The 22897-nt window shown below is 48.8% G+C and overlaps 1 protein-coding gene across 5 annotated transcripts in view; it reads right to left on the reverse strand.

Moving 5' to 3' along the window:
- Window positions 1-783: 783 nt before the first annotated feature.
- Window positions 784-22897, reverse strand: part of CCDC136 (coiled-coil domain containing 136) — a 29473-nt gene continuing 7359 nt past the window's right edge. For 2 of the 5 annotated variants that reach the window (XM_039345704.1, XM_039345702.1), the window contains exons 4-10: window positions 18586-18954; window positions 17132-17249; window positions 15688-15946; window positions 13588-13701; window positions 12667-12876; window positions 9518-9661; window positions 784-2311 (exon numbers count right to left, since the gene is read on the reverse strand). In XM_039345704.1, coding sequence (XP_039201638.1) covers window positions 2204-2311; window positions 9518-9661; window positions 12667-12876; window positions 13588-13701; window positions 15688-15946; window positions 17132-17249; window positions 18586-18954 — 1322 coding nt within the window. In that variant the 3' untranslated portion in view covers window positions 784-2203. Of the gene's footprint in view, window positions 2312-8124; window positions 8238-9517; window positions 9662-12666; window positions 12877-13587; window positions 13702-15687; window positions 15947-17131; window positions 17250-18585; window positions 18955-22897 lie in introns of all 5 variants that reach the window. The other 3 variants (XM_039345703.1, XM_039345705.1, XM_039345706.1) reach the window with 3 other exon arrangements.

Here is a 22897-nt window from a genome sequence, read left to right on the forward strand (position 1 = left end):
AAAAGGGGGTCCACCTCTTCTCCAAATCACCAGAAGGCAGGACAAGGAGCAACGGATGGAAACTCATCTAAGGAGAAGACCTGGAATTAAGGAGAAACTTCTTAACGGTGAGGACAGCCAGCGAAACAGCTTCCTGTTAGAAGTTTCTGCATCACTGGAGGTTTTTAAGAAGAGGCCATTTGTCTGAAAAGGGAGAGGGTTTCCTGCTTCAGCAGGGGGTTGGACTAGAAGACCTCCACGGTCCCTTCCCTTGATTCTGTTATACCGGACCTGCCCGATTCATCCAGATGAGACCATCAGAGCTGTCCTGTTCGGCTAGACGAGAGGTCTTCAAACTTGGCCCCTTTATGACTTGTGGACTTCAACTCCCAGAATTCCTCAGCCAGGCATGCGTGCCTGGCTGAGGAATTCTGGGAGTTGAAGTCCACAAGTCATAAAAGGACCAAGTTTCCAGACCCCTGAGTTAGACCCTGGCCCAGTCCAGCCCAACAGGTGGTGCTTTAATTCATTCAGGATAGACACCTTGGGATGTCTTGTGGGACAGCAATGTCAGGATTTCAAAACAACACCGTTAAGTCGCTTTTCAGGGGTCCGTCGGAACTTCAAACAGCTGCTGAGCAACCGGCCATAAGTTGGGGACTACCTGTATTGGAGCTGAGCGGCCCTATGAATCAAACGGATTCCTGTACCAATGAACGAATCCATAAAAAACTGAAAACGAACCTGCCAGCATATGACCCATTCCTAATATCGCTCTTAGAAAAAAAAGAATCACACTCTGGATATTTATAAAGCTCTTTTTTACCGAGTTACAACCAAGAAGACAAGGAGGAGAACATTCTGCAGAGTCTTTGGGGCTGGTTGGCTTGTGCTGGTTTGCAATGGGCCCCTTTTCGGGGTGGGGAAGAAGACCCAGGTGAGGCGGGGAACAACTGTGAACGGACAAGAGAAGGCTACACATAAAAGAAGGTGACTGCACACCACATGCAGGGTGAGGATGGGAGACTCTGAACTAGAACGACACAGCCAGTGATGTTGTGTCCAACATTGCTACCATCGATGTGGAAATCAGGGACGGTGGTCACGGCGGTACAATCGAAATGGTACGATTGCGGCAAATTGTCTGCGGAGGTTCGATCACACCGTCGTGATCACCTTCCCTGTTTCCTGCGGACAACCTTGGTTGGAAATAAGCACGGGGAGGAGGGCGAGTCGACGCACCCAATTGCGCTGGGCTTGAAGAATCAAGGATCACTCACAAAAACTCATCCCGCCGTTTTCTCTCTCCTGTATATTTGTGGTCTGGCCGTCGCTGCTGCGTCGGACACAGTATTGAAGGGCTTCTGAGGAGCCCGTCGATACTGTGTCCAGTGCAGCAGCAGCACGGCCAGACTACAAAAATGGAGGAGAGGAAACGGCCGGTGGACAAAATGCATAGATTGTGCCTATCCTGAGCAGGGCAGAAATGAGCAGCATCTTGGAGAAAAAATTAGAACGGTCGACCGCAGCTCCTCTGGAGCGTCACAGTGTTAAAAGAGGCCCTAATATTGCTGGAACAAGGGGAGCCGTCCCACCCAACATCCTGTCTGGGTTTCATGCTTGCGAACGCGGTATTTAAATTGCGGGAGTCGGACGTATCCCAATGGACAGATCTGGGGATCAGCTAGTGCTGTGGTAATTGAGAGGCTGCACAGGGGGAGGGTTGGGGAACAGGGGTAACCAAGGCTCTTGAGTTTTATTCGGGCTTAGCCAACACACTGACTCGTTTCCCCTCCTCCAAGATATTCCCGATGCTCCCTCTCCCCAATTCGGAAAGACAGGAGCTTCAGATTCCCGGAAACAGTGCCCTGATGTGATCAGCCAGAAGCGTTTTTGTCCCGTCATTTCAGGCCAAGTGGTCGGAGCAGATACAACGTGGGAGCCTAGTTGTGAGATCGTCCTGTTGCTCTTTTGGGGGGGATGTGACGCACAGCACGGTGCAGGCTGGGGAGGGGGGATTCAAAGAGAGTACGGGAGGATGGGCAGCCGAGGGCCTGTACTGGCCGAAGAGATGAGCTGGTGCTTCCGAGAAGTCCCGGGGGCCGGATCCAGAAGCTCCTTTGAGAAGTTGGGTTGGGTGTGGTGGTGCTTGTTGCCAAGTTGGGACGGGGGACAGGGTGCGTGGCAAGTGTGATCCTCTCCACCAGGAGGCTGGGAGGGGTTCTCAAGTCAGCGATCCACTGCTGCTGGATTTCTTCAGGCAGGAATACAACATTAAACCTCCTGCACAGATGGCAAACAGGCCAAAAGGCTTCATCCCTCCGGCGGGGACCTGCAGGACAAGAGACAACGGGTCGGAATCAGTGGGGCCACTCTGAACCCCGCCTTCCCGTGCCCCTCTGGGTCCGGCACAAGCCACAAGGACGTCATCCGCTCAGTTCCACCCACCCCTCCGAAGAGGCACCCCTTCCATCCGCGGCAAGCTCGTCCAAGTCAATCTTTAGCTTACGGGATCTATCTTGGGTTTGTTAAGGTCCACTTGGGGTCAAAGAGAGACAATTCTCGTGGTTCTTCAACGCTCACTTTAAGCTTTCTTAATTTCAACGGCAAGAGTTTCAGACGGGAAGCTCGTCCTCGCATTAAGTACAGGTGACAACCACAACGGGGTCCCCAATTACTGTTGCTAAGCAAGACGGTTATTACACGGGTTTTGCCCCGTTTTGCGACCTTCCTTGCCACAGGTTGCTAAGTGAATCACTGCGGTTTTTAAATGAGTCACACGGTTGTTAAGAGAGCCCGGCTTCCCCACTTGTCAGGAGGTTGCAAAAGGGGATCACGTGATCCTGAGACACTGCGACCGTCCTAAATATGAACCAGTTGGCAAGCATCCGAATGTAAATCACATGACCCTGGGGACGCCACAGCGGTCTTAAGTGTGAAAACTGGTCATAAGTCATTTTTTCGGTGCCGCTGTAACTTCAAATGGTCACTAAGCCAACTGCTGTAAGTCGAGGAATGCCTGTACCATACAATTTTGTGGTGGTTGTTTTTGCCCTGCGTTCTATAACTACTCTGTGATTTTTGCTAGCCGCCCGTTTCACTTTTAAGCATGTGTGAAATGTTTAATTAAGGAACATTCATCAATGCAACCTAAACCATTTCAGTTTAAAAATTTCACATCCCGGTTCCCTCAGGATGGGACCATTTTCCCAGACGTGTGACCGACTCAGTATTTCAACCTTTTTTGCAACCTCCGCATTTGCTTAACAGTTGCATTTGCTTTGCAATCTCCCCGTCTTAAAAACCTCCAGCGATGAGACACCCACCACTTCTGAAGGCAAAGCTGTTCCACTGATTGTCAGGAAGTTTCTCCTGAATTCCAGACTGCTTCTCTCCTTGATTGGTTTCCATCCGTTGCTCCTTGTCCTGCCTTCAGGTGCTTTGGAGAAGAGCTTGACTGCCTCTTCTTTGGGGCAGCCCCTGAGATATTGGAACACTGCTATCCTATCCCCCCTAGTCCTTCTCTTCATTAAACTAGACATAACCAATTCCAGCAACCATTCTTCATATGTTTTAGCCTCCAGTCCCCTGATCATCTTTGTTGCTCTTCTCTGCACTCTTTCTAGAGTCTCAGCATCTTTTTTATATTGTGGTGACCAAAACTGGATGCAGGATTCCAAGTGTGGCCTTACCAAAGCCTTGTAAAGCGGTATTAACACTTCACGTGACCTTGATTCTATCCCTCTGTAATGCAGCCTAGAACTGTGTTGGCTTTTTTGGCAGCTGCAGCACACGGCTGGCTCATATTTAAGGGATTGTCCACCAGGATTTCCGAGGTCCCTCTCAAAGTTGCTACTATTGAGTAAGGTACCCCCTATAGTACTATAGCTGTACATCTGGTTTGTCTTGCCTAAATGTAGAACCTGACTTTTTTCACCGTTGGATTTCATTTTGTTGGATAGCGCCCAGTGTTCAAGTCTTCTGAGATCCTTCTGGATCTTGAGTGTATCTTTTAAAATGTTGGCTATTCTTCCCCAGCTGGGTGTCTGGAGACTCTCAGGGATGTGGCTTCATATCCTCATAATCTCTCCCCCCCCCCATCAATCAAAATCATTCTTCTGCAAACCAGTGGGGGCAACTCCTCTCTACCTCAGTTTCTCTCCCTGGCTCTGGAATTAGCGTCTCTCTTCCTCCTCCGATGACTCTGAACCTTCCTCCTCCTCCTCCTCAAATTTCAAGCCCAAACTAGGAAATTTGCCTGCATCGGTCACAGTTCCCCCCCCCGCATAGTTGCAAGCACAAACTTAAACAAACACTCCGGGATGGGATTGTCAGTTTCCCCGGAAGGAGCGCCAAGAATCCAGGAGTGGTAAAAGGATGAAATAATGGGATTTTTTCCAGCACAGAATGCCAAAATCAGGGATGGCCGGTTCAAAAAACCATTTTTATATTTAAGGGGGTTTCTTCCCCCGCCCAGTGCATTAGGCATAGGCCAGGGGTAGGCAGCTTTGGCTCTTTTTTGACTCGTGGACTTCAACTCCCAGAATTCCTGAACCAGCCACGCTGAGGGGAAAGGGAGAGTTTCCAAGCCGAGCCATAGCGGCTCAGGAATTCTGGGAGTTGAAGTCCACCAGTCATGAGGGGGCCATAGTTCCCTCATGCTGGCTCAGGAATTCTGGGAGTTGAAGTCCACGAGTCATGAGGGGGCCATAGTTCCCTCATGCTGGCTCAGGAATTCTGGGAGTTGAAGTCCCCCAATCATGAGGGGGCCATAGTTCCCCCATGCTGGCTCAGGAATTCTGGGAGTTGAAGTCCCCCAGTCATGAGGGAGCCATAGTTCCCCCATGCTGGCTCAGGAATTCTGGGAGTTGAAGTCCCCCAGTCATGAGGGGGCCATAGTTCCCTCATGCTGGCTCAGGAATTCTGGGAGTTGAAGTCCACGAGTCATGAGGGGGCCATAGTTCCCCCATGCTGGCTCAGGAATTCTGGGAGTTGAAGTCCCCCAATCATGAGGGGGCCATAGTTCCCCCATGCTGGCTCAGGAATTCTGGGAGTTGAAGTTCACAAGTCATGAGGGGGCCATAGTTCCCCCATGCTGGCTCAGGAATTCTGGGAGTTGAAGTCCACCAGTCATAAAGAGGGCCATAGTTTCCCCCCATGCTGGCTCAGGAATTCTGGGAGTTGAAGTCCCCCAGTCATGAGGGGGCCATAGTTCCCCCATGCTGGCTCAGGAATTCTGGGAGTTGAAATCCACAAGTCATGAGGGGGCCATAGTTCCCTCATACTGACTCAGGAATTCTGGGAGTTGAAGTCCACAAGTCATGAGGGGGCCATAGTTCCCCCATGCTGGCTCAGGAATTCTGGGAGTTGAAGTCCACGAGTCATACAAGAGCCAAGGTTGCTTACCCCTGACATAGGCCAACAACATTAAAGTGGATTAAGTTGCCCTCGCTTAACGATGGCAATCGGGATCCGAATTCCTGTTGCCAAGCAACACGGCCGTCCTGCGAATGCACTGTTGACAGGTGGCGGTTCCGCCCTTCCGCCTTGTGACCATGGAGCGAATCTTGGGTCGTCTTTAAGTGAAGACATCAGGGTGGCCGTTGTTTGGGATCCCCATTTACCTTGCTTGTAGATGCCGGAATAGAGAGTCACAAAGCGTGACCGTGGGGACCCTGCAACGTCATAAGTACGAGGACTGACTGCATGTCGCTCAGCACCTTCATTTTTTTTATTTTACAGGTAGTCCTCGACTTATGATCACAAATTCCTGTCACTAAGTGGGACAATGGTTAAGTAAGCCCTGCCCCACTTTACTACCTTTGCTCCGACTAGCAAAGTCAATGCAGGAGGCCAGATTCGCTTAGTGACTGCATGATTCAGTTAGCAACTGAAGCGATTCGTTTAATAACTGTGGCCAAAAAAGGTTGTAAAATTGGATGTGACTCACTTAACAGCCGCCTGGCTTAACCATGGAAATTCTGACCACATTTGTGGTCGTAAATCGAGGACTACCTGTACTGCTGTGAGCTGTCTCATAATTAACCCATCAGGTGTGGCTGCAGTATTATTATTTAATCCCCTTTATTATTGTTTACTTCTCCCTTTTACTGGCTGTAAGTTTAGCATTATTTTCATATTCTGTTGCTTTGCAAGTACAGAGAGTCCTCTAGTTACGACGATTCACTTAGTGATTATTCAAGCTTACAACGCTACTTTAAAAAGGGACTCATGACCATTTTCCTACTTACGACCATTGCCACCTCCCGATGGTCACCTGATCCAAATTCAGACATTTGGCAACTGATTCATAGTTATGACGGTTGTGGTGTCCCAGTGTCATGTGATCCCCTTTAACGACCTTCTGACAAGCAAAGTCAATGGGGGGGAAGCCGGATTCACTTAACAACCTCGTTCCTAATTTGACCACTGGAGTGATTCGCTTAACAATGCGGACAAGCAAGGTCGTAAAATGGAGCAAAAGTCACCTAACAGCTTCGCAACAGAAATTTGGGCTTCAACTGTGGTCGTATGTTGAGGACTCCTTGTATACTGAGTACTTCTATACCGGAAACTAATTCTTTGTGTGTCTAACCCAGGGGTAGGCAACCTTGGCTCTTTTATGACTGGTGGACTTCAACTCCCAGAATTCCTGAGCCAGCATGGGGGAACTATGGCCCCCTCATGACTCGTAGACTTCAACTCCCAGAATTCCTGAGCCAGCATGGCTCAGCCATGCTGAGGGGAAAGGGAGAGGTTTCCAAGCTGAGCCATGCTGGCTCAGGAATTCTGGGAGTTGAAGTCCACGAGTCATGAGGGGGCCATACTTTCCCCCATGTTGGCTCAGGAATTCTGGGAGTTGAAGTCCACGAGTCCTAAAGGAGGCCATAGTTCCCCCATGCTGGCTGAGGAATTCTGGGAGTTGTAGTCCACGAGTCATAAAAGAGCCAAGGTTGCCTACCCCTGGTCTTACCACATAGGGGGCCAAATAGATAAAGTGTAATAGAAAGAGCGCTTAGCCTTATATCCTGCTTCACAGTGCTTTACAGCCCTCTCTAAGCAATTTTACAGAGTCAGCCTATTTTCCCCCAACAACCTGGGTCCTCATTTTACCGACCCTGAAAGGACAGAAGGCTGAGTCAACCTTGAGCCAGTCAGAATCGAACTCCAGACAGTCGGCAGAATTAGTTTGCCATGCTGCGTTCTAAGCACTGCCCCACCAGGGCTCTTTTTTCCTTCCTTCCTTCCTTCCTTCCTTCCTTCCTTCCTTCCTTCCTTCCTTCCTTCCTTCCTTCCTTCCTTCCCTTCCTTCCCTTCCTTCCTTCCTTCCTTCCTTCCTTCCTTCCTTCCTTCCTTCCTTCCTTCCTTCCTTCCCACTTTGCAATAGCCCTTAGGCTTATATACCTCTTATATACAGCCCTCTCTAAGCGGTTTACAGAGTCAGCCTCTTGCCCCCAACGATCTGGGTCCTCATTTTAACTGACCTCGGAAGGACGGAAGGCTGAGTGAAACATTGAACCGTCAGGATCAAACTTCCTGGCGGTGGGCAGAGTCGGTCTGCAATACTGCATTCTAACCACTGCGCCACCAAGTGGCTCCTTAGGGTACTGTCACAAAATGACAGGCTGGGACTCTTGCAGAAGACCTATTTCCTAGAGCAGTGTTTCCCAAACTTGACAATTTTAAGGCATGAGGACTTCAACTCTCAGAATTCCACAGCCAGCAACGCTGGCTGTGGAATTCTGGGAGTTGAAGTCCACATGCCTTAAAATTGTCAAGTTTGGGAAACACTGTCCTAGAGGGTGAGTCAGGAATTCTGGGAGTTGAAGTCCACAAGGGAGAACTTCTCGGACTTCCAAATCCCGCTACTCCAGAGATCCGCCCGGATGCTCCTCAGCGCCTCACTCAACCACCGATAAATTCCTCCTAGAAACAGCTCAGTCCCGACTCCGCCAGAGGGGTCGTGCAGGTGGAAGAGGAAAAGGAAAGGGCAGGAAAGGACGGGGAGCGTGTGTATTAACATGGCGGGGTGGGCGGGTGGGATGTCTCCGCAAAAAGGGGCAGGCAGGAAACGGCGCATGCCAGGAAGGGACGCAGCGGCCCAGACACACAGCACAGCCGGGCGGAGAATGCCGAGTCGAATACCTGGTTGGCTTTTAGGACGAGGTCTCAGCCCACCAGCACCAGAGCAGGGCCACTATGACAATCAGTCCTATGAGAGGGAGGGAGATGGTGGGAGAGCTGGGGGGGGGAGAGACCTGGTGGGGAGGGGGGGGAGCGCGAAATGCCATTCAGACATGAAGCCACCGAAAAGGCGGATGAGAGATAGGGAGGAAGAGGAGGAGGAGGAGGAGGAGGAGGAGAGAAAAAGAAAAAGATTAGAGATGGCCTGGGCCGAAGGATCCAGGACTTGAACCCTGGGCCACGTTTGGTGGGCTTCAAACCTGCTTAAAGGCCACAGGGCTCGGCAGAGAATTTAACCAGGTTTGCAAAAGGTCTCTCGGGAAAGTCGGCTAGGACTTGGGACGAACGGACGAATCCTTCCCAATCGGCCGCAGAGATGCCTCCAGAAGAGTTCCAGTGGCAATGGTGAGGTTCTGGTAGCCCCAGGGAGAACTTAAGATATGGGCACTGATCCAGAACTCAATTCAAGACATTCCTCCTGATTTTGGAGGGCTGCCCCATGGAAGGAGTGTGTGGAGCTATTCTCCAGATCACCCAAGAGAAGAACAACAACAAAAAAAGGAAGCTTAATAAGATCCATCTACCAACAGTTGGGTCCTCTCATACCTTTGGATGTTCTGGAGAAGACCTCCCCAACCCATTCCTTGGGGCAATTTTTCAAGGACTTGGAAGATGCTTAACCTTCTGTTCCTTTAGGCTAAACAAACCCAGTTCCTTCAACTGCTCTTTGCGGGATATCACCTCCAAGACCTTCACCATCTCAGTTGCTCTTTCCCGTTCCTCAGCCTCCTTCTTGGATTGTGGTCCTCAGAACTTTAGAAAGAACATGCACAAAACGGGCAACCAAAGAGAGACTCCATATCTGTTGACCGTCTTAAGCCTTGACCACCCAAGACGGAGAACTTCCTGGTGGCTCTCTGAGCTTGGTGGCTTCCTTGCAGATGTTTCATTGTGTCATTCAGTTGACTAGCACTGATGACGTTGTCTAGTTTGGGTCATGAAAGGTCTACAAGAAAACCGCCAAGCTCAGAGAGCACCAAGGACTTCCTTCTCCTCCTCCTCCTCCTTCTCCTCCCTCCTCTCCCACAAACCCCCTTGAGTTCTAGCACTGATGATGATGCCTAGTTTGGGTCATGCAACACCTTGAAGTAAACAACCCAAGTTCAGACAGCACCAAGAACGTAACGCTGCTCTGCTGGACGATTTGATTATCGTGAAAACATCTCTGGATCTGCACACCTGGCTCCTTGGCGCGGCCAATGTGGAGGACCTCCACTTGCGCCGGGCCTCTGAATGCCACCTGGGCGAGAAGCCCCCTCCCTCTCCGAGATAGCCGGGGTGCCAACGGCCTTACCCGTCCTCCTGTCGGGATGTTGCCGTTCAGCCTTTCAATCTCCTCCTTGCACAGGCGGAGGTCCTCCTGAAGCTGCTCCCACTCCTCCTGGCTGTGGCGGTACCTGTCTTCCAGTTCGCGCAGGTCTTGCTGTGCTCGGTGATGCTGTCAAACCGAGAAGAAGGATAACCGTCACGGAGGGTCCCGCTGACGGCTCTCCACAGTTGACCGTGACCGTGCGGGTACTTGCAACGGTCGTACGTGTGAAAAACGGCCATAAGTCACTTTTTGCAGCGCCGTTGTAACTTGGAACGGTCACTAAATGAACTGTGGTTAAGTCCAGGACTATCTGTCCTACGTTACCGATAATTAGGATGTGCCTCTTAACACTGGAAGTTTTTAAGAAGAGACTGGACAGCCATTTGTCCGAAATGGTGTAGGGTTTCCTGCCCGAGCAGGGGGTTGGACTAGATGACCTCCAAGGTCCCTTCCAACTTTACTATTATTATTATTATTTTGGGTTCATGGTGCCCTGTCCAAAATCACAGATTAGAGCCGCCTCTGGGATGTCACATTTCACCACAAACCACAGTAATGTTGATTAAAACAAGTCCACCTCTGCTTCCCGTTCAAGCTCTCAAACCACAAAGCCAACTGCAAGAACCAGGGTTTGATTTGAGCCCTCCTTGAAGGCTAACATCAAGTACTTGAGATCCATCATCTGGGCTTCCCGTTCAAGCTCTCAAACCACAAAGAACCAAGGTTTGATTGGGGCCCTCCTTGAAGACTAACATCAACTACTTGAGGTCCATCATCTAGGCTTCCCATTCAAGATCTCAAACCACAAAGCCAACTGCAAGAACCAGGGTTTGATTGGGATCCTCCTTGAAGACTAACATCAATTATTTGATGTCTATTATCTGGACTTCCCATTCAAGCTCTCAAACCACAAAGCCAACTGCAAGAACCAGGGTTGGTTTGGGGCCCTCCTTGAAGACTAACATCAAGTACTTGACGTCCATCATCTGGGTTTCCCGTTCAAGCTCTCAAACCACAAAGAACCAGGGTTTGATTGGGGCCCTCCTTGAAGACCAACATCAAGTATTTGATGTCTATTATCTTCCCATTCAAGATCTCAAACCACAAAGCCAACTGCAAGAACCAAGGTTTGATTGGGGCCCTCCTTGAAGACTAACATCAATTATTCGATGTCTATTATCTGTATTTCCCATTCAAGATCTCAAATCACAAAGCCAACTGCAAGAACCAGGGTTTGATTGGAGCTCTCCTTGAAGACTAACCTCAATTACTTGAAGAGACACTTGAAGTCCATCATACAGGCTAGAAACTAACTGGACAGTTCTCTTTCTCGGATCTTACGACCGTTCTGCAGTTGGGCCACTAGGGTATCCCCAATTTCTGAGGTCCTCAGATGAGCCCCAGAAACCATCTAGAACAGTGGTTCTCCACCTGTGGGTCGGGACCCCATTTGGGGTCGAACGACCATTTCACGGGGATCGCCAAACAACGCAGTCCGCCATTTTTCCCCCCTTTTCCTTAGCTGTGCTACTCCCTTTTCTTCTATTGGCTTTTGAAAGCCAATAGAAGAGACTCTCTTGAATAGAGTCTAATTCTATTGGCTTTCAAAAGCCAATAGGAATTGTCCAGGCTGTCTCTGCCCTGCTGAGCCCGCCAAAAGTCCCATTCTGCAAACGGTGCTGCGAGTTGTCTGCAGCGAAGGCGAGCTGTCTGGAAGCTTCCACCCCTCCCTGCTGAGCAACTACTAACAATGTAAGGAAAAGAGGGCCAGGGGTGGGAGGTGGGAGGCCGGCGGGCGCAGGGAGGGTTGCTGGCGCGCGTGGGGCCCGGTGGGTGCCTTACCTCCCTTGGGATGGGCCAGCTGGGGGCCCAGCCAGTGGTCGGCCTACGCCGTCTCTGCCGCTTGCCAGCTACGCCTCGGCCGGCGCAGGGGGCAGCACCACGCATGCGTGGCGCTCCCGGGTAGGGAAAGTCCTCAACTTACAACCGGTTGGGTAGTCCTCGACTTACGACCGGTTGGGTAGTCCTCGACTTACGACCAGTTGGGGGTCGCGGCATTAAAAAGGTTGAGAACCACTGATCTAGAATGAGGCTGAGCTGATCCCTGTCCACCATTAAGCTTACCTGCCCTTCCCTCCCTGGAGCTTGCTCAGCCTCAAGGGAAGACTCTCTCTTCCAGCTTGTCTCCCTCCAATACTTAGGGCCATCTTCTTTCCCTTCTCTCTGGGATTCTCTGCTCCTCGATCTTCTCTCATTGCTTGGACTTTGGTGGGAAGACTCGTCTTCTCTCTCCATTTCTGGCACATTAAACTGGGCCTTAAAGCCCTAGCAAGGAAGAAGAGGGTGGGAGCGGAAGCTCCCTCACCATCTCTCCTGAGGTGGCCTTTCTGTCATCCCATCATTCCCACCCATATCTTTCTCTCCCCTCTGCCCTCAATCCTCCAAGTTGTAGATCGCCCAGGAGAACTTCCTGGTCTTCCCAAAGTTCTTGAATGGGCCATCTCTTCTTGTAGAGTCATAGGGTTGAAAGGCACCTTGGATGTCTTCTAGTTAACCCTCCTGCCCAAGCAAGAACCCTCCCACCATTCTAGACAAACAGCTGTCCAGTCCTTTCTTGAAGACCACTAGCGATGGAGCGCCCACAGCTCCACTTAACAGCTCTTCAAGTCAGGTAATTCCTCCTCAATTTGTTTGGACCTCTCCTCCAAGTTGTAGACAACTCCCAGTTGTAGACAACCCAGAAGAATGTCCAGACCACAGCAACATTGAGCTAAAAGAAGTCCACCCTTGCTTCCCATTCAAGATCTCAAGCTACAAAGCCAACAGCAAGAATCAGAGTTGGTTTGGGACCCTCCTTGAAGACATCTATCAAGTATGTCACATGCATCATATGGGCTAGAAGACTTTCAACTTGACTGACCCACAAGGACCTGAAGACCTTAGCAAGGATGGGGTCACTCCACGTGCACACTCAGCTCTTTGCCAATGCACAGGATGGTTCTCTTTCTATGATCTGCAAGGTTGGCCACCATGATGTCCCCTGATCAAGATGCAGGACTGAGGTCCCCAGATGAATCCGAGAAACCACCCAGAACAGGCCTGACCTGATCTTTCTCCACCATTAAGCTTACCTGCCCTTGCCTCCCTGGACTTTCGTTCAGTTCTGGGTCAAGAAGAAGAAACTCTTTATTCTTTCCCTTCTCCCTCCAATTCTTAAGGTCATCTTCTTTCCCTTCTCTCAAGGATTCTCTCCTCCTCGATCTTCTCTTACTGATCAGTTCTTGGTTGGACGGATGTTCCTCTCTGTCCATTTCTGGCAGGTTCAACTGGGCTATAATGCCCTGGCAGGCAAGAAGAGGATGGGAGAGGAAGCATAGCATAGCTCCACCACCATCTCTCCTGAGGTGGCTTTTCTATCACCCCATCCTCCCCACCTGTGTCTCCTCTCTGCCCTCCAAGGTCTAGACAATGATCCAGGAGAACGTCATGGTCCTCCTAAATTTCTTGAGTGGCCCATCCCTTCTCATAGAATTATAGGGTGGAAGGGCACCTTGGATGTCTTCTACTCAACCTTCCTACCCATGGTAGGAAACATCCTACCATTCTGGACGTATTTCTGTCCAGTCCTTTCTTGAAGACCACCAATGATGGAACATCTACAGCTCTCCAAGTCAGGAAAGTCCTCCTCAATTCACGTTTGGGTCTCCAAGTTCTAGACAACTGACCCAGGATAACTTTCTGGTCCTCCTAAAGTTCTTGAATGTCCCAACCCTTCTGATATGACCATAAGATAGTGAGGACCTTGGATGTCTTTTAGCAACAATGCGTCACTCTCCACATGGATACTCATTTCTTTTTCTAATTCACTGGATGGTTCTTCTTCTCTGATCTCATAACCGCCCTGCAACGTTGGCCACTATGATGTCCCCTGATCAGGAGACAGGACTGAAGCCCTCAGATGAGCTCCAGAAACATCTAGGATGGGGTTGAGCTGATCCTTCTCCACCATGAAGCTTAGTTGGCCTTCCCACCCTCCTGCCCTCTTTTCCTACCTTACGGGCATCAGAGTCTCTCCTCCTTCTCGGTCGTCTCCTAACATCTAGCTCTTGGGAGCCATGCTGGTCCTCATTCTCCATCTCAGCCAGAATGCACTGGGACATGTTGCCCTAGCAGGGCAAGAACAGGATGGGAAAGGAAGCATCAAGCGGCTCCATCACCAGCTCTTCTGAGGTGGCTTTTCAGTCGCCCCATCCTCTCCACCCATATCTTTGTCCCTTCTCTCTTCTCTTCAGCTGGATACTCCCTCTTTGCCCTCTTCCCTCCACGTTCTAGACAACTGACCAGGAGAACTTTCTGGTTCTCCTAAAGATCTTGAATGTCCCATCCCTTCTCAATCCCTCACATTTGATCTTCAGCCTTCCTCTCAGGGGTCTCCAGCCTTGACAACTGATCAGTTGCTAGGGTTTTCCACCCACTCCTTCGTAGGACCAGGTCACCCATGGACCACCCATCTTAGAAGAACTGACAGGGTGGACAATCTCCAGGCTTCTTCTCGGAAGCCATATCACCCGGTGGGCTCCAGGAGACGTGCCTTCCTGCTCTCCCCGCCTGTCCTTTGGACCATACCACCACTTGAGGTTCAGATGGCCTCCCTTACTTGACCTTCCGTAAGGCCTTAGACCAGGGCGCTGGACGAGCCTGCTTCTTCTACAAGTAGTCCTCGACTTACAACCACAATTGGGCTTAGCAAGATTCCCGTCGCGAAGCGAGACATTGCTTAAGTGAGCTTTGCCCCATTTCATGACCTGTCTTGCGCTTGTTTGAGTTAGCGACACGGCTGTTAAGTGAATCCCGCTTCCCCGTTGACTCGGCTCGGCTGCCCAAGGGGGTCGCGTGACCCCTGGGGGACACCGCGGCCGTCGTAAATGCGAGTCGGTTGCCAAGCGCCCGAATTTGGATCCTGTGACCACGGGGGATGCTGCAACGGCCGTAAGTGTGAAAAAAGGGTCACAGGTCACTTTTTTCCAGTGCCGTTGCAACTGCAAACAGTCACTAAGAGAGCCGGTGTAAGTCAAGGACTACCCGTAATTGTCGGACCACTAATCGATTGTTTGATATGTTCAGGTGGGGCACTTTTTAAAAAAATTTTTTTTTTTTTGTCTTGCTCGTTCTCCTTGTGGCTTCAAAGCTACATGAGCGACTGACTTTGCGTGGTTGTATAAATTGAATGAATAAATAAATGCACCGTTAAATAAATAAATAAATAAATGCAGTGTAAAATAAAATAAATACACTATAAGATCTGTTAAATAAATAGGTACACTATTAGATACACGGATAGATTATAAAATAACTAAATTATCAATTCCATAAATACACTATGAAATCGATTAAATAACTGTTAAATAGATGATAGATAGACTAAAATCAATTAAATAAACACACTACAAAATCAATTACACTGTAAAATCAAAATAAATAAATACAGTATAAAATAACTAAATAAATGAATACACTATAAAATAAATAATATACTATAAAATCAGTTAAATGAATAAATACGCTAATAGATAGATAGAGATAGATAGACTATAAAATCAATTAAATAAATAAATACACCACAAAATCCATTAAATAAATAAATACACTACAAAATCAATTAAATAGATACAGTATAAAATAACTAAATAAATGAATACACTATAAAATAAATAATATACTATAAATCAATTTTAAAAATACGCTAATAGATAGATAGATAGATAGATAAAATCAATTAAATAAATGCACTATAAAATAGATAGACAGATTATAACATCAATTAAATAAATAAATACAAAATCAATTAAATAAATACCCTGTAAAATCAATTAAATAAATACGGTACCCTATAAAATAACTAAAGAAATGAATACACTATAAAATGACTAAATAAATATACCATAAAATAAATAATACACTATAAAATCAATTTAAAAAATAAATACGCTATTAGATAGATAGATAGATAGATAGATAGATAGATAGATAGATAGATAGATGGATGGATGGATGGATGGATGGATGGATGGATGGATGGATGGATGGACGGACAGAGAGATACACTATAAAATCAATCCAATCAATGAATGCACTGTAACCTAAATAGCCACCTGGGTCTGGACCTTCTCCACCGTCTCCTCCTCCGTGGCCAGCTGATACAGGAGGTCCACCTCATTCTCCTCTTCCACCTTCTCCATCCTCTCCTCCTCGTTGTAGTCGCTTGCCACACCGACAATTTCGACTGACCAGAAGGAGACACAGCTGCCCTTCTGGTTGGAGGGCTGCTTCATGAGGGAGTAGCGGCGATCCGTGGGCCATTGAGCAATGGACTCCAGAGATGGGGTGTCCTCCACCTTGCTTCGGTACTTGCTGTGGGAGATTGGCTTTAGTGAGGGCTCCCCAACCGTGGCCACTTTAAGACTTGTGAACTTCAACTCCTCAGAAAGTCACTTGCCTTTCACCTTTGGCACTTCTGGATCAGAATGAGCGTTGTCCCTCTTGATGCAGCGTGAGAGTCCTACAGCTTCATCCACACCTCTCCTCCTATCCTCCAGCCCATAAGAAAGACTACACGGGCATAACCAGCACCGAGTCTTCCAAAAGTGGTAGACCCGGTGTTAGGAAATAGGCCAGGAGACCAGGAGGGAACATCTCCACCTTGGTTACCTGTTACTCAAGCAACATGGAGGGTGAAGACACTGTCTTACCCGCCAAATCACACTACCTGGAGACCCACTCACCATGCTTTGCCCCAGGGGTCTCCAAACCTGGCCACTTTAAGACTTGTGGACTTCAACTCCCAGAATTCTACAGCCAGCATGGTTTAATTCTGGGGTCTCCAAACAAGGCCACTAAGATTTGTGAACTTCACAAAGTTGAAGTCCACATGTCTTAAAAGTGGCCAAGCTGGAGACTCCTACTCTAGAGCAGTGTTTCCCAAACTTGACAATTTTAAGGCATGTGGACTTCAACTCCCAGGAATTCTGGGAGTTGAAGTCCTCATGCCTTAAAATTGTCAAGTTTGGGAAACACTGCTCTAGAATATGAAGAAGAGACAGAGATGATCAGGCAGCTTCAACCAGGACTCCATCTTGAAGCACTGCAAGCCCATCACCCTGGACCTGAACAGGACCCGAGGCCTCAGAACTCAGAATCCAGACACTGGAAGGGGCTTCAGAGGTCATCTAGTCTCCTCTGATTTTTCTCAGACTTCCAACAGGGAAGGAGAGGGTTATGATGTCCTCTTGAGCCTCAAGATGGTTACCATCAGCACTTTTCCATGTAATTTGCTTCTTAAAAATGCAAATTAAATGGGAAGAGAGATAAGATGCACTTTGACCTCTGGAATGGAACTGGAGTTGACTTCACTTTGGGACAACCCATCTGATTCCCAAGGAACCTGGAGGTGGGTCATCCCTTTGGGAGACCACCAGGTTGAAGTAAATCACATGGAGCTAGAGAGATCCATCCACACCCCATTCTCCATCACCCAGAACATTCCCATCCATCTCCAGGTGGAGCTGCTGCCCCAGTAGCAGAAATACCAAAACATACTTGTATTTCATGGTTTCAAGCTTCTCCAGCTGGTGGACCATGAGCTTGTTGCTAGCCTGCAAGATCTGGAACTCTTCTCTCAGATCCGCGTATTGGATTTGCACCGTTTCCAGCTCATCTGCAAACCACAGGAGTAGGGATGAAAGGAAGTCACAGTCCTCCAAAGTAACACAAATAACAGAGTTGAAAGGGGCCTTGAAGGTCTTCTAGTCCAACCCCCTGCCCCCCACCCCCGACTGGTCCTTTCCAGCCCTAGTATTCCATAAACTCTCTCTCCTGCAAGGCCAAATGAGCCCAGATTCTAAGCATCCCCACATTCAACCAGGAGTTCTGTACAGCAAAACCTATCTACAATTTCTTAGAAACAGGGTCAGTTCCAGGTTAAGAGATTTAATGTTTATGTCAGTTTGGTGAAGGTTCCAGGCTAGAAACCAGGAGATGGTGAGTTCTAGTCCCGCCTTAACCACGAAAGCCGGGTGACTTTGGGCCAATCACCAGGAGACTGTGAATTCGAGTGCCCCCTTAGCCATGAAAGCCAGCTCCCAGAATTCCTCAGTCAGGGACCTCCAAACTTAGTAACTTTAAGACTTCTGGACTCAAACTCCCAGAATTCCTCAGCTAGGGGCCTCCAAACATGGCAACTTTAAGACTTGTGGACTCAAACTCCCAGAATTCCTCAGCTAGGGGCCTCCAAACATGGCAACTTTAAGACTTCTGGACTTCAACTCCCAGAATTCCTCAGTTGGGAGGGGGGGTCTCCAACCTTGGCCACTTTAAGACTTGTGGACTTCAACTCCCAGAATTCCCCAGCCAGCATAATTGGCTGAGGAATTCTCAGAGTTGAAGTCAATCAGCCTTAAAGCCCACAAATTTGGAGAGCCCGGTTCTAGTGCAACCCCCTGCCCAAGTTGTGGTTGTTACCATGATGTATGTTGACCTCTTTTCACCCCTGGAGGAATGTAAAAGCCTTACGATTTAGACCAGTGGTTCTCCATCTGTGGGTCGGGACCCCATTTGGGGTCGAAGGACCATTTCACGGGGGTCGCCAAACAACGCAGTCCGCCATTTTTTTTCCCCTTTTCCTTAGCTGTGCTCCTCCCTTTTATTCTATTGGCTTTTGAAAGCCAATAGAAGAGACTCTCTTGAATAAAGTCTAATTCTATTGGCTTTCCAAAGCCAATAGGAATTGTCCAGGCTGTCTCTGCCCTGCTGAGCCCGCCAAAAGTCCCAGTCTGCAAACGGGGCTGCACCAGTTGAGTAGTCCTCGATTTACGACCGGTTGGGGGGTCGCGGCATTAAAAAGGTTGAGAACCACTGATTTAGATTCCAAGCCTCCCAAACTCACTCGGTTGACTTGGCGGAGGCTACAGAAACTGAATGAATGAATAAATTAAAACAAACAAACAAGAGAGAGAGAGAGCCCCGGGGTAGTTACCCCAATACAAAAGAGGTACCTTTGAGCCGAGCTACTTCCTGAGACGGGCTGGGCGGCCGTGGCTCCTGGAGGGTGTCTCCCCCCACGACAGCGCTGCTTTCGGGAGCCGATTCCTGCCTCATCCGGATTTCGGCACGCAGGGCGGTGACCTCCATTTCGTATTCCTTGTGGGTCTGTTGGACCCGTTCCAGCTCGGCTTTCAGCCGGCAAAGCTCCTCTTGTAAGCTGGCGATCTCGTTCTCGTGCACGGCGGCCACCTCCTCGGCCTCCAGGCGCAGGCTGTGGATCTCCTGGTGGGCATCCTGAAGTTCCTGGGCCACCTGCTCCAGCTCCATGTCTTTTGTGGCTTGTAGGGAATCGAACTCGTCCTTCCGCAAACGCATCTGGGCTGGAGGGGAGGGGGAGGACGAAGAAATGGGACGGAGGGTGAGAAAACTGGATTGGGGGGACTGAGAAGAAGCTGGCTGGGTAAGACCTGGTTTGAGGTGGAGACGTCAACAGGAGACAGAAAGAGCCTTTGAGGTCCACAAAGGGAACGTGGTTGGGAAAGGCGCGTGGTCTGATTCCGTGTTACTCAACTTTTACGATGGGTGGACTTCAACTCCCAGAATTCACCCCTCGGTCTGGACATTAACCAGTCAGTTTCTTGAAGAAGTTCAACATGATGTCAAACTAGGTTACTGTAGGGCAGGGGTAGGCAACCTTGGCTCTTTTATGACTGGTGGACTTCAACTCCCAGCATTCCTGAGCCAGCCATGCTGAGGGGAAAGGGAGAGGTTTCCAAGCTGAGCCAGGCTGGCTCAGGAATGCTGGGAGTTGAAGTCCACCAGTCATAAAAGAGCCAAGGTTGCCTACTCCTGGCCTAAGTCCTCCTGTTCTAAGTAGTGAGCCTCCTAGGCCAGGGGTAGGCAACCTTGGCTCTTTTATGACTGGTGGACTAACTCCCAGAATTCCTGAGCCAGCATGAGGGAACTATGGCCCCCTCATGACTAATGGACTTCAACTCCCAGAATTCCTGAGCCAGCATGAGGGAACTATGGCCCCTTCATGACTCGTGGACTTCAACTCCCAGAATTCCTGAGCCAGCATGGGGGAACTATGGCCCCCTCATGACTCATGGACTTCAACTCCCAGAATTCCTGAGCCAGCCATGCTGAGGGGAAAGGGAGAGGTTTCCAAGCTGAGCCCTGCTGGCTCAGGAATTCTGGGAGTTGAAGTCCACCAGTCACAAAAGAGCCAAGGTTGCCTATGCCTGCTGTAGGGAGTCAGCACACACACACACACACACACACACACCAGAGAATGAAATATTTTGGGGAGCTGAAGAAGCTTCTTGGATGAGAAGCGAAACGTCTTCAAAGAAAAACAAGAAAGTCCAGTTGCCTCCTGAAAAAGCATCTTTGTGATATTTTGGGGAATATTTAAAAAGGGCAGAATATTATATTTCCCCAAAAGGAGAAATAGGGAATGGTCCACCAAGCAGAAATTCAGGAGACCACTTTTTAGAAATGCAGATTTTCTAATCCATGCAGGGAAACTGGAGTCAGGAAGCTTGGAGACGATGGGATTAGAAAAACAAAGACTCCAAATATTTACAGTCCCCCACCCACCTCCAAGGACAGGATATGACACACACACACACCCCAGCCACAATGGGAGTCAGGCAACAATAATTAAAAATACCGAAAGGGCACGCTCAAGCTGAGGTCAAAGGGCATGGCACAGGAACAGGAACAACCTCAAAGCTCAAAGAAGGAATAAAAATCTACCCACTCTCAACACCATTTTGTCAGCTGCCCCTGAACCCTATGCTGGTTCTGCTAATCAATAAAGAGACCTTCTTCCAAAAGCAGCCTCCATTTTATTCCCAGCTTGGAACTGGACCCAGTTTCTCTTCCCACATTACAATGAAGTAAATTCGCATTTCTGTCCGACGAAGTCAAGCCAGATTCACTTAACAACTGTGTTATTCATTGAACAACTACAGTGATTCCCTTAACAACGGGGGCAAGAATGGAACAAAACTCTCAGAAAAAGTGTCCCGCTTAACGACAGAAATTTTGGGCTCCTTTGTAGTCACAAGTCAAGGACTCCCTGCATTTATTTGCTCCTCTCTGAGATTCGAGACTCAAATTCTAATGTCCAGGAAATTCTTGCCAGAGGTTATGGGACATAAATTCACTGTCTCCCCCCCCCAACCGAGACAGCTATTCCTCATTTTAATTCCCTTCGAAGGCTCTCACAGCCGAAGTTGTAAATGGTTTGTGACATTCACGCAAGAAAAAACAGGCCCCGCCCCACAACAGGAAAAATTAAATTTGAACCGAATTGAATAACCCCCCCCCCCGTTTAAATAAATAATAATAATAAAAAACCTTCAACGAAAGGTGATTAAAATCACACTGACCCAGGTGGGCTGGAAGGACAAAGAGATCAGGATGGCGTCCATCCCGCCTTTGCTAAACCAGGTTTTTTTTTTTTAATCATGGTTTGAGTAGAAACAAACTCAAACTACCAAGCAAAGGAGCAAGGATTTTGAGCAATCAGTTGGCAACAGAAAGTGGCTGATCCTGGAGGCAGGAGGGTCTCTGTTAGTGGGAGTGGGTGTGAAGCCCCCCCCCAGGTGCCAGGTGGGTGAACCCCCCCCCCTTCCCTAGCCTGGCCCTGGGTGCAATTTAGAAGCCTACGGGCATCCTAGAGACCTGAAGGGGATGGAACCAGGTGGGGAGGGGGGTCCCTGGCAGTTGGGCCATCCTGGAGGCAACTGGTTGCTGTGGCAACACTTCCCCCCTTCCCTCTTGGGAGGGGAACTCACCGTTCCCAGAGGCAGAGGGCTCCGGCTCCATGGAGACGGGTGGTCCAGGGCCACTGGGAGACCCCCTGGCCCAGCCCTTGCGCCTGGCCTGGGGGGGGGGCTCAGCCCCTTAAAGGCACAGCATCTCGGAATCTCAAGCTGACTGGCTCTGGAGCCTTCTCCCCTTGGAAGGAGGGCAACTGGCAGACGCCTTCTTCCCCAATGGGGGTGCCCTCCAGAGGCATCGGACTGCAATGCCCATAATCCTCGACCAGTCCCCAGAATACTGGGGTGCCAATGAATAGCAGATGATCTCCCCTTTTGGGGGGGGGAACTGCAGAAAGAGCCTTGCACTGGGCTGGGGGCAAAACCACCGGATGGATGTAGAAAAATAGGAGTACCAGGCTGGCATCGGGGTGCCACTATATTTAATATTCTATTTTATTCTGTATTTTATTATTCTATTCTATTTTGTATTTTATTATTCTATTCTATTCTATTCTATTCTATTCTGTATCTTATTATTCTATTCTATTCTGTATTTTATTATTCTATTCTATTCCCTATTTTCATTCTTTTCTATTCTATTCTATTCTATTTTGTATTTTATTATTCTATTCTATTCTATTCTATTCTATTCTATTCTGTATCTTATTATTCTATTCTATTCTATTCTGTATTTTATTATTCTATTCTATATTTGTATTCTATTCTGTATTTTATTATTCTATCCTATCCTATCCTATCCAATTCTATTCTGTATTTCTATTCTATATTTCTGTTCTATTCTGTTTTATTATTCAATTCTATTCTATTCTATTCCATTTTCTATTCTATTCTCAACCGTCCAGCTGGCGGACCTTCTCCAGAAGAAGAGGCTTTGGGTCCTCTGAGGTCAACGCATGATCTCACAGTCCATCTCCGTCCAGCTCGGCCGTCCACCCAGCAAAGGAACAGGGTCTGAATGAGCAGCCCAAATATTTCCTCGATATTCTTAGTTTTCCTGGCCACCCATGTCCAGTATCAGTGACAGGGGACGGACATTTGTAGGTCAACGGAGAAGACCACACCATCCCTAGCCGGAGCGTCTCAAAAGTCAGCCGCTTGGCCATAACCGTGACTCATGCGTGTCTCAAATAACACACCCAGCGACACACACACACACACACACACACACACACACACACACACACACGAAGCAGCACATTGGCAGGTAGCCCTGGACTTACAAAAGTTCGTTTAGCAACCGTTCAAAGTTAGAACAGCACTGGAAAAAAGGGACCTACAATCATTTTCCACCCTTACGACCGTCGCAGCATCTCCCTGGCCACGGGATCAGAATTGGCAACTGACTCACATTTACGACGGTCGCAGTGTCCCGGGCTCACGTGATCCCCTTTTGCGACCTTTTGACACCAGCAAAGTCTTGAAATTTTGCGACCTTTTGACACAAGCAAAGTCCTGAAGCCGGGTTCGCTTAACGACTGTGTGACTCATGCAACCGCTGCAGCGATTCCCTTAATAACCGCGGCCAGAA

The sequence above is a fragment of the Crotalus tigris genome, unplaced genomic scaffold (assembly GCF_016545835.1).
Source record: "Crotalus tigris isolate CLP2741 ecotype Arizona unplaced genomic scaffold, ASM1654583v1 scf7180000017975.10810073628:1450386, whole genome shotgun sequence".
Taxonomy (NCBI): Eukaryota; Metazoa; Chordata; class Lepidosauria; order Squamata; family Viperidae; genus Crotalus; species Crotalus tigris.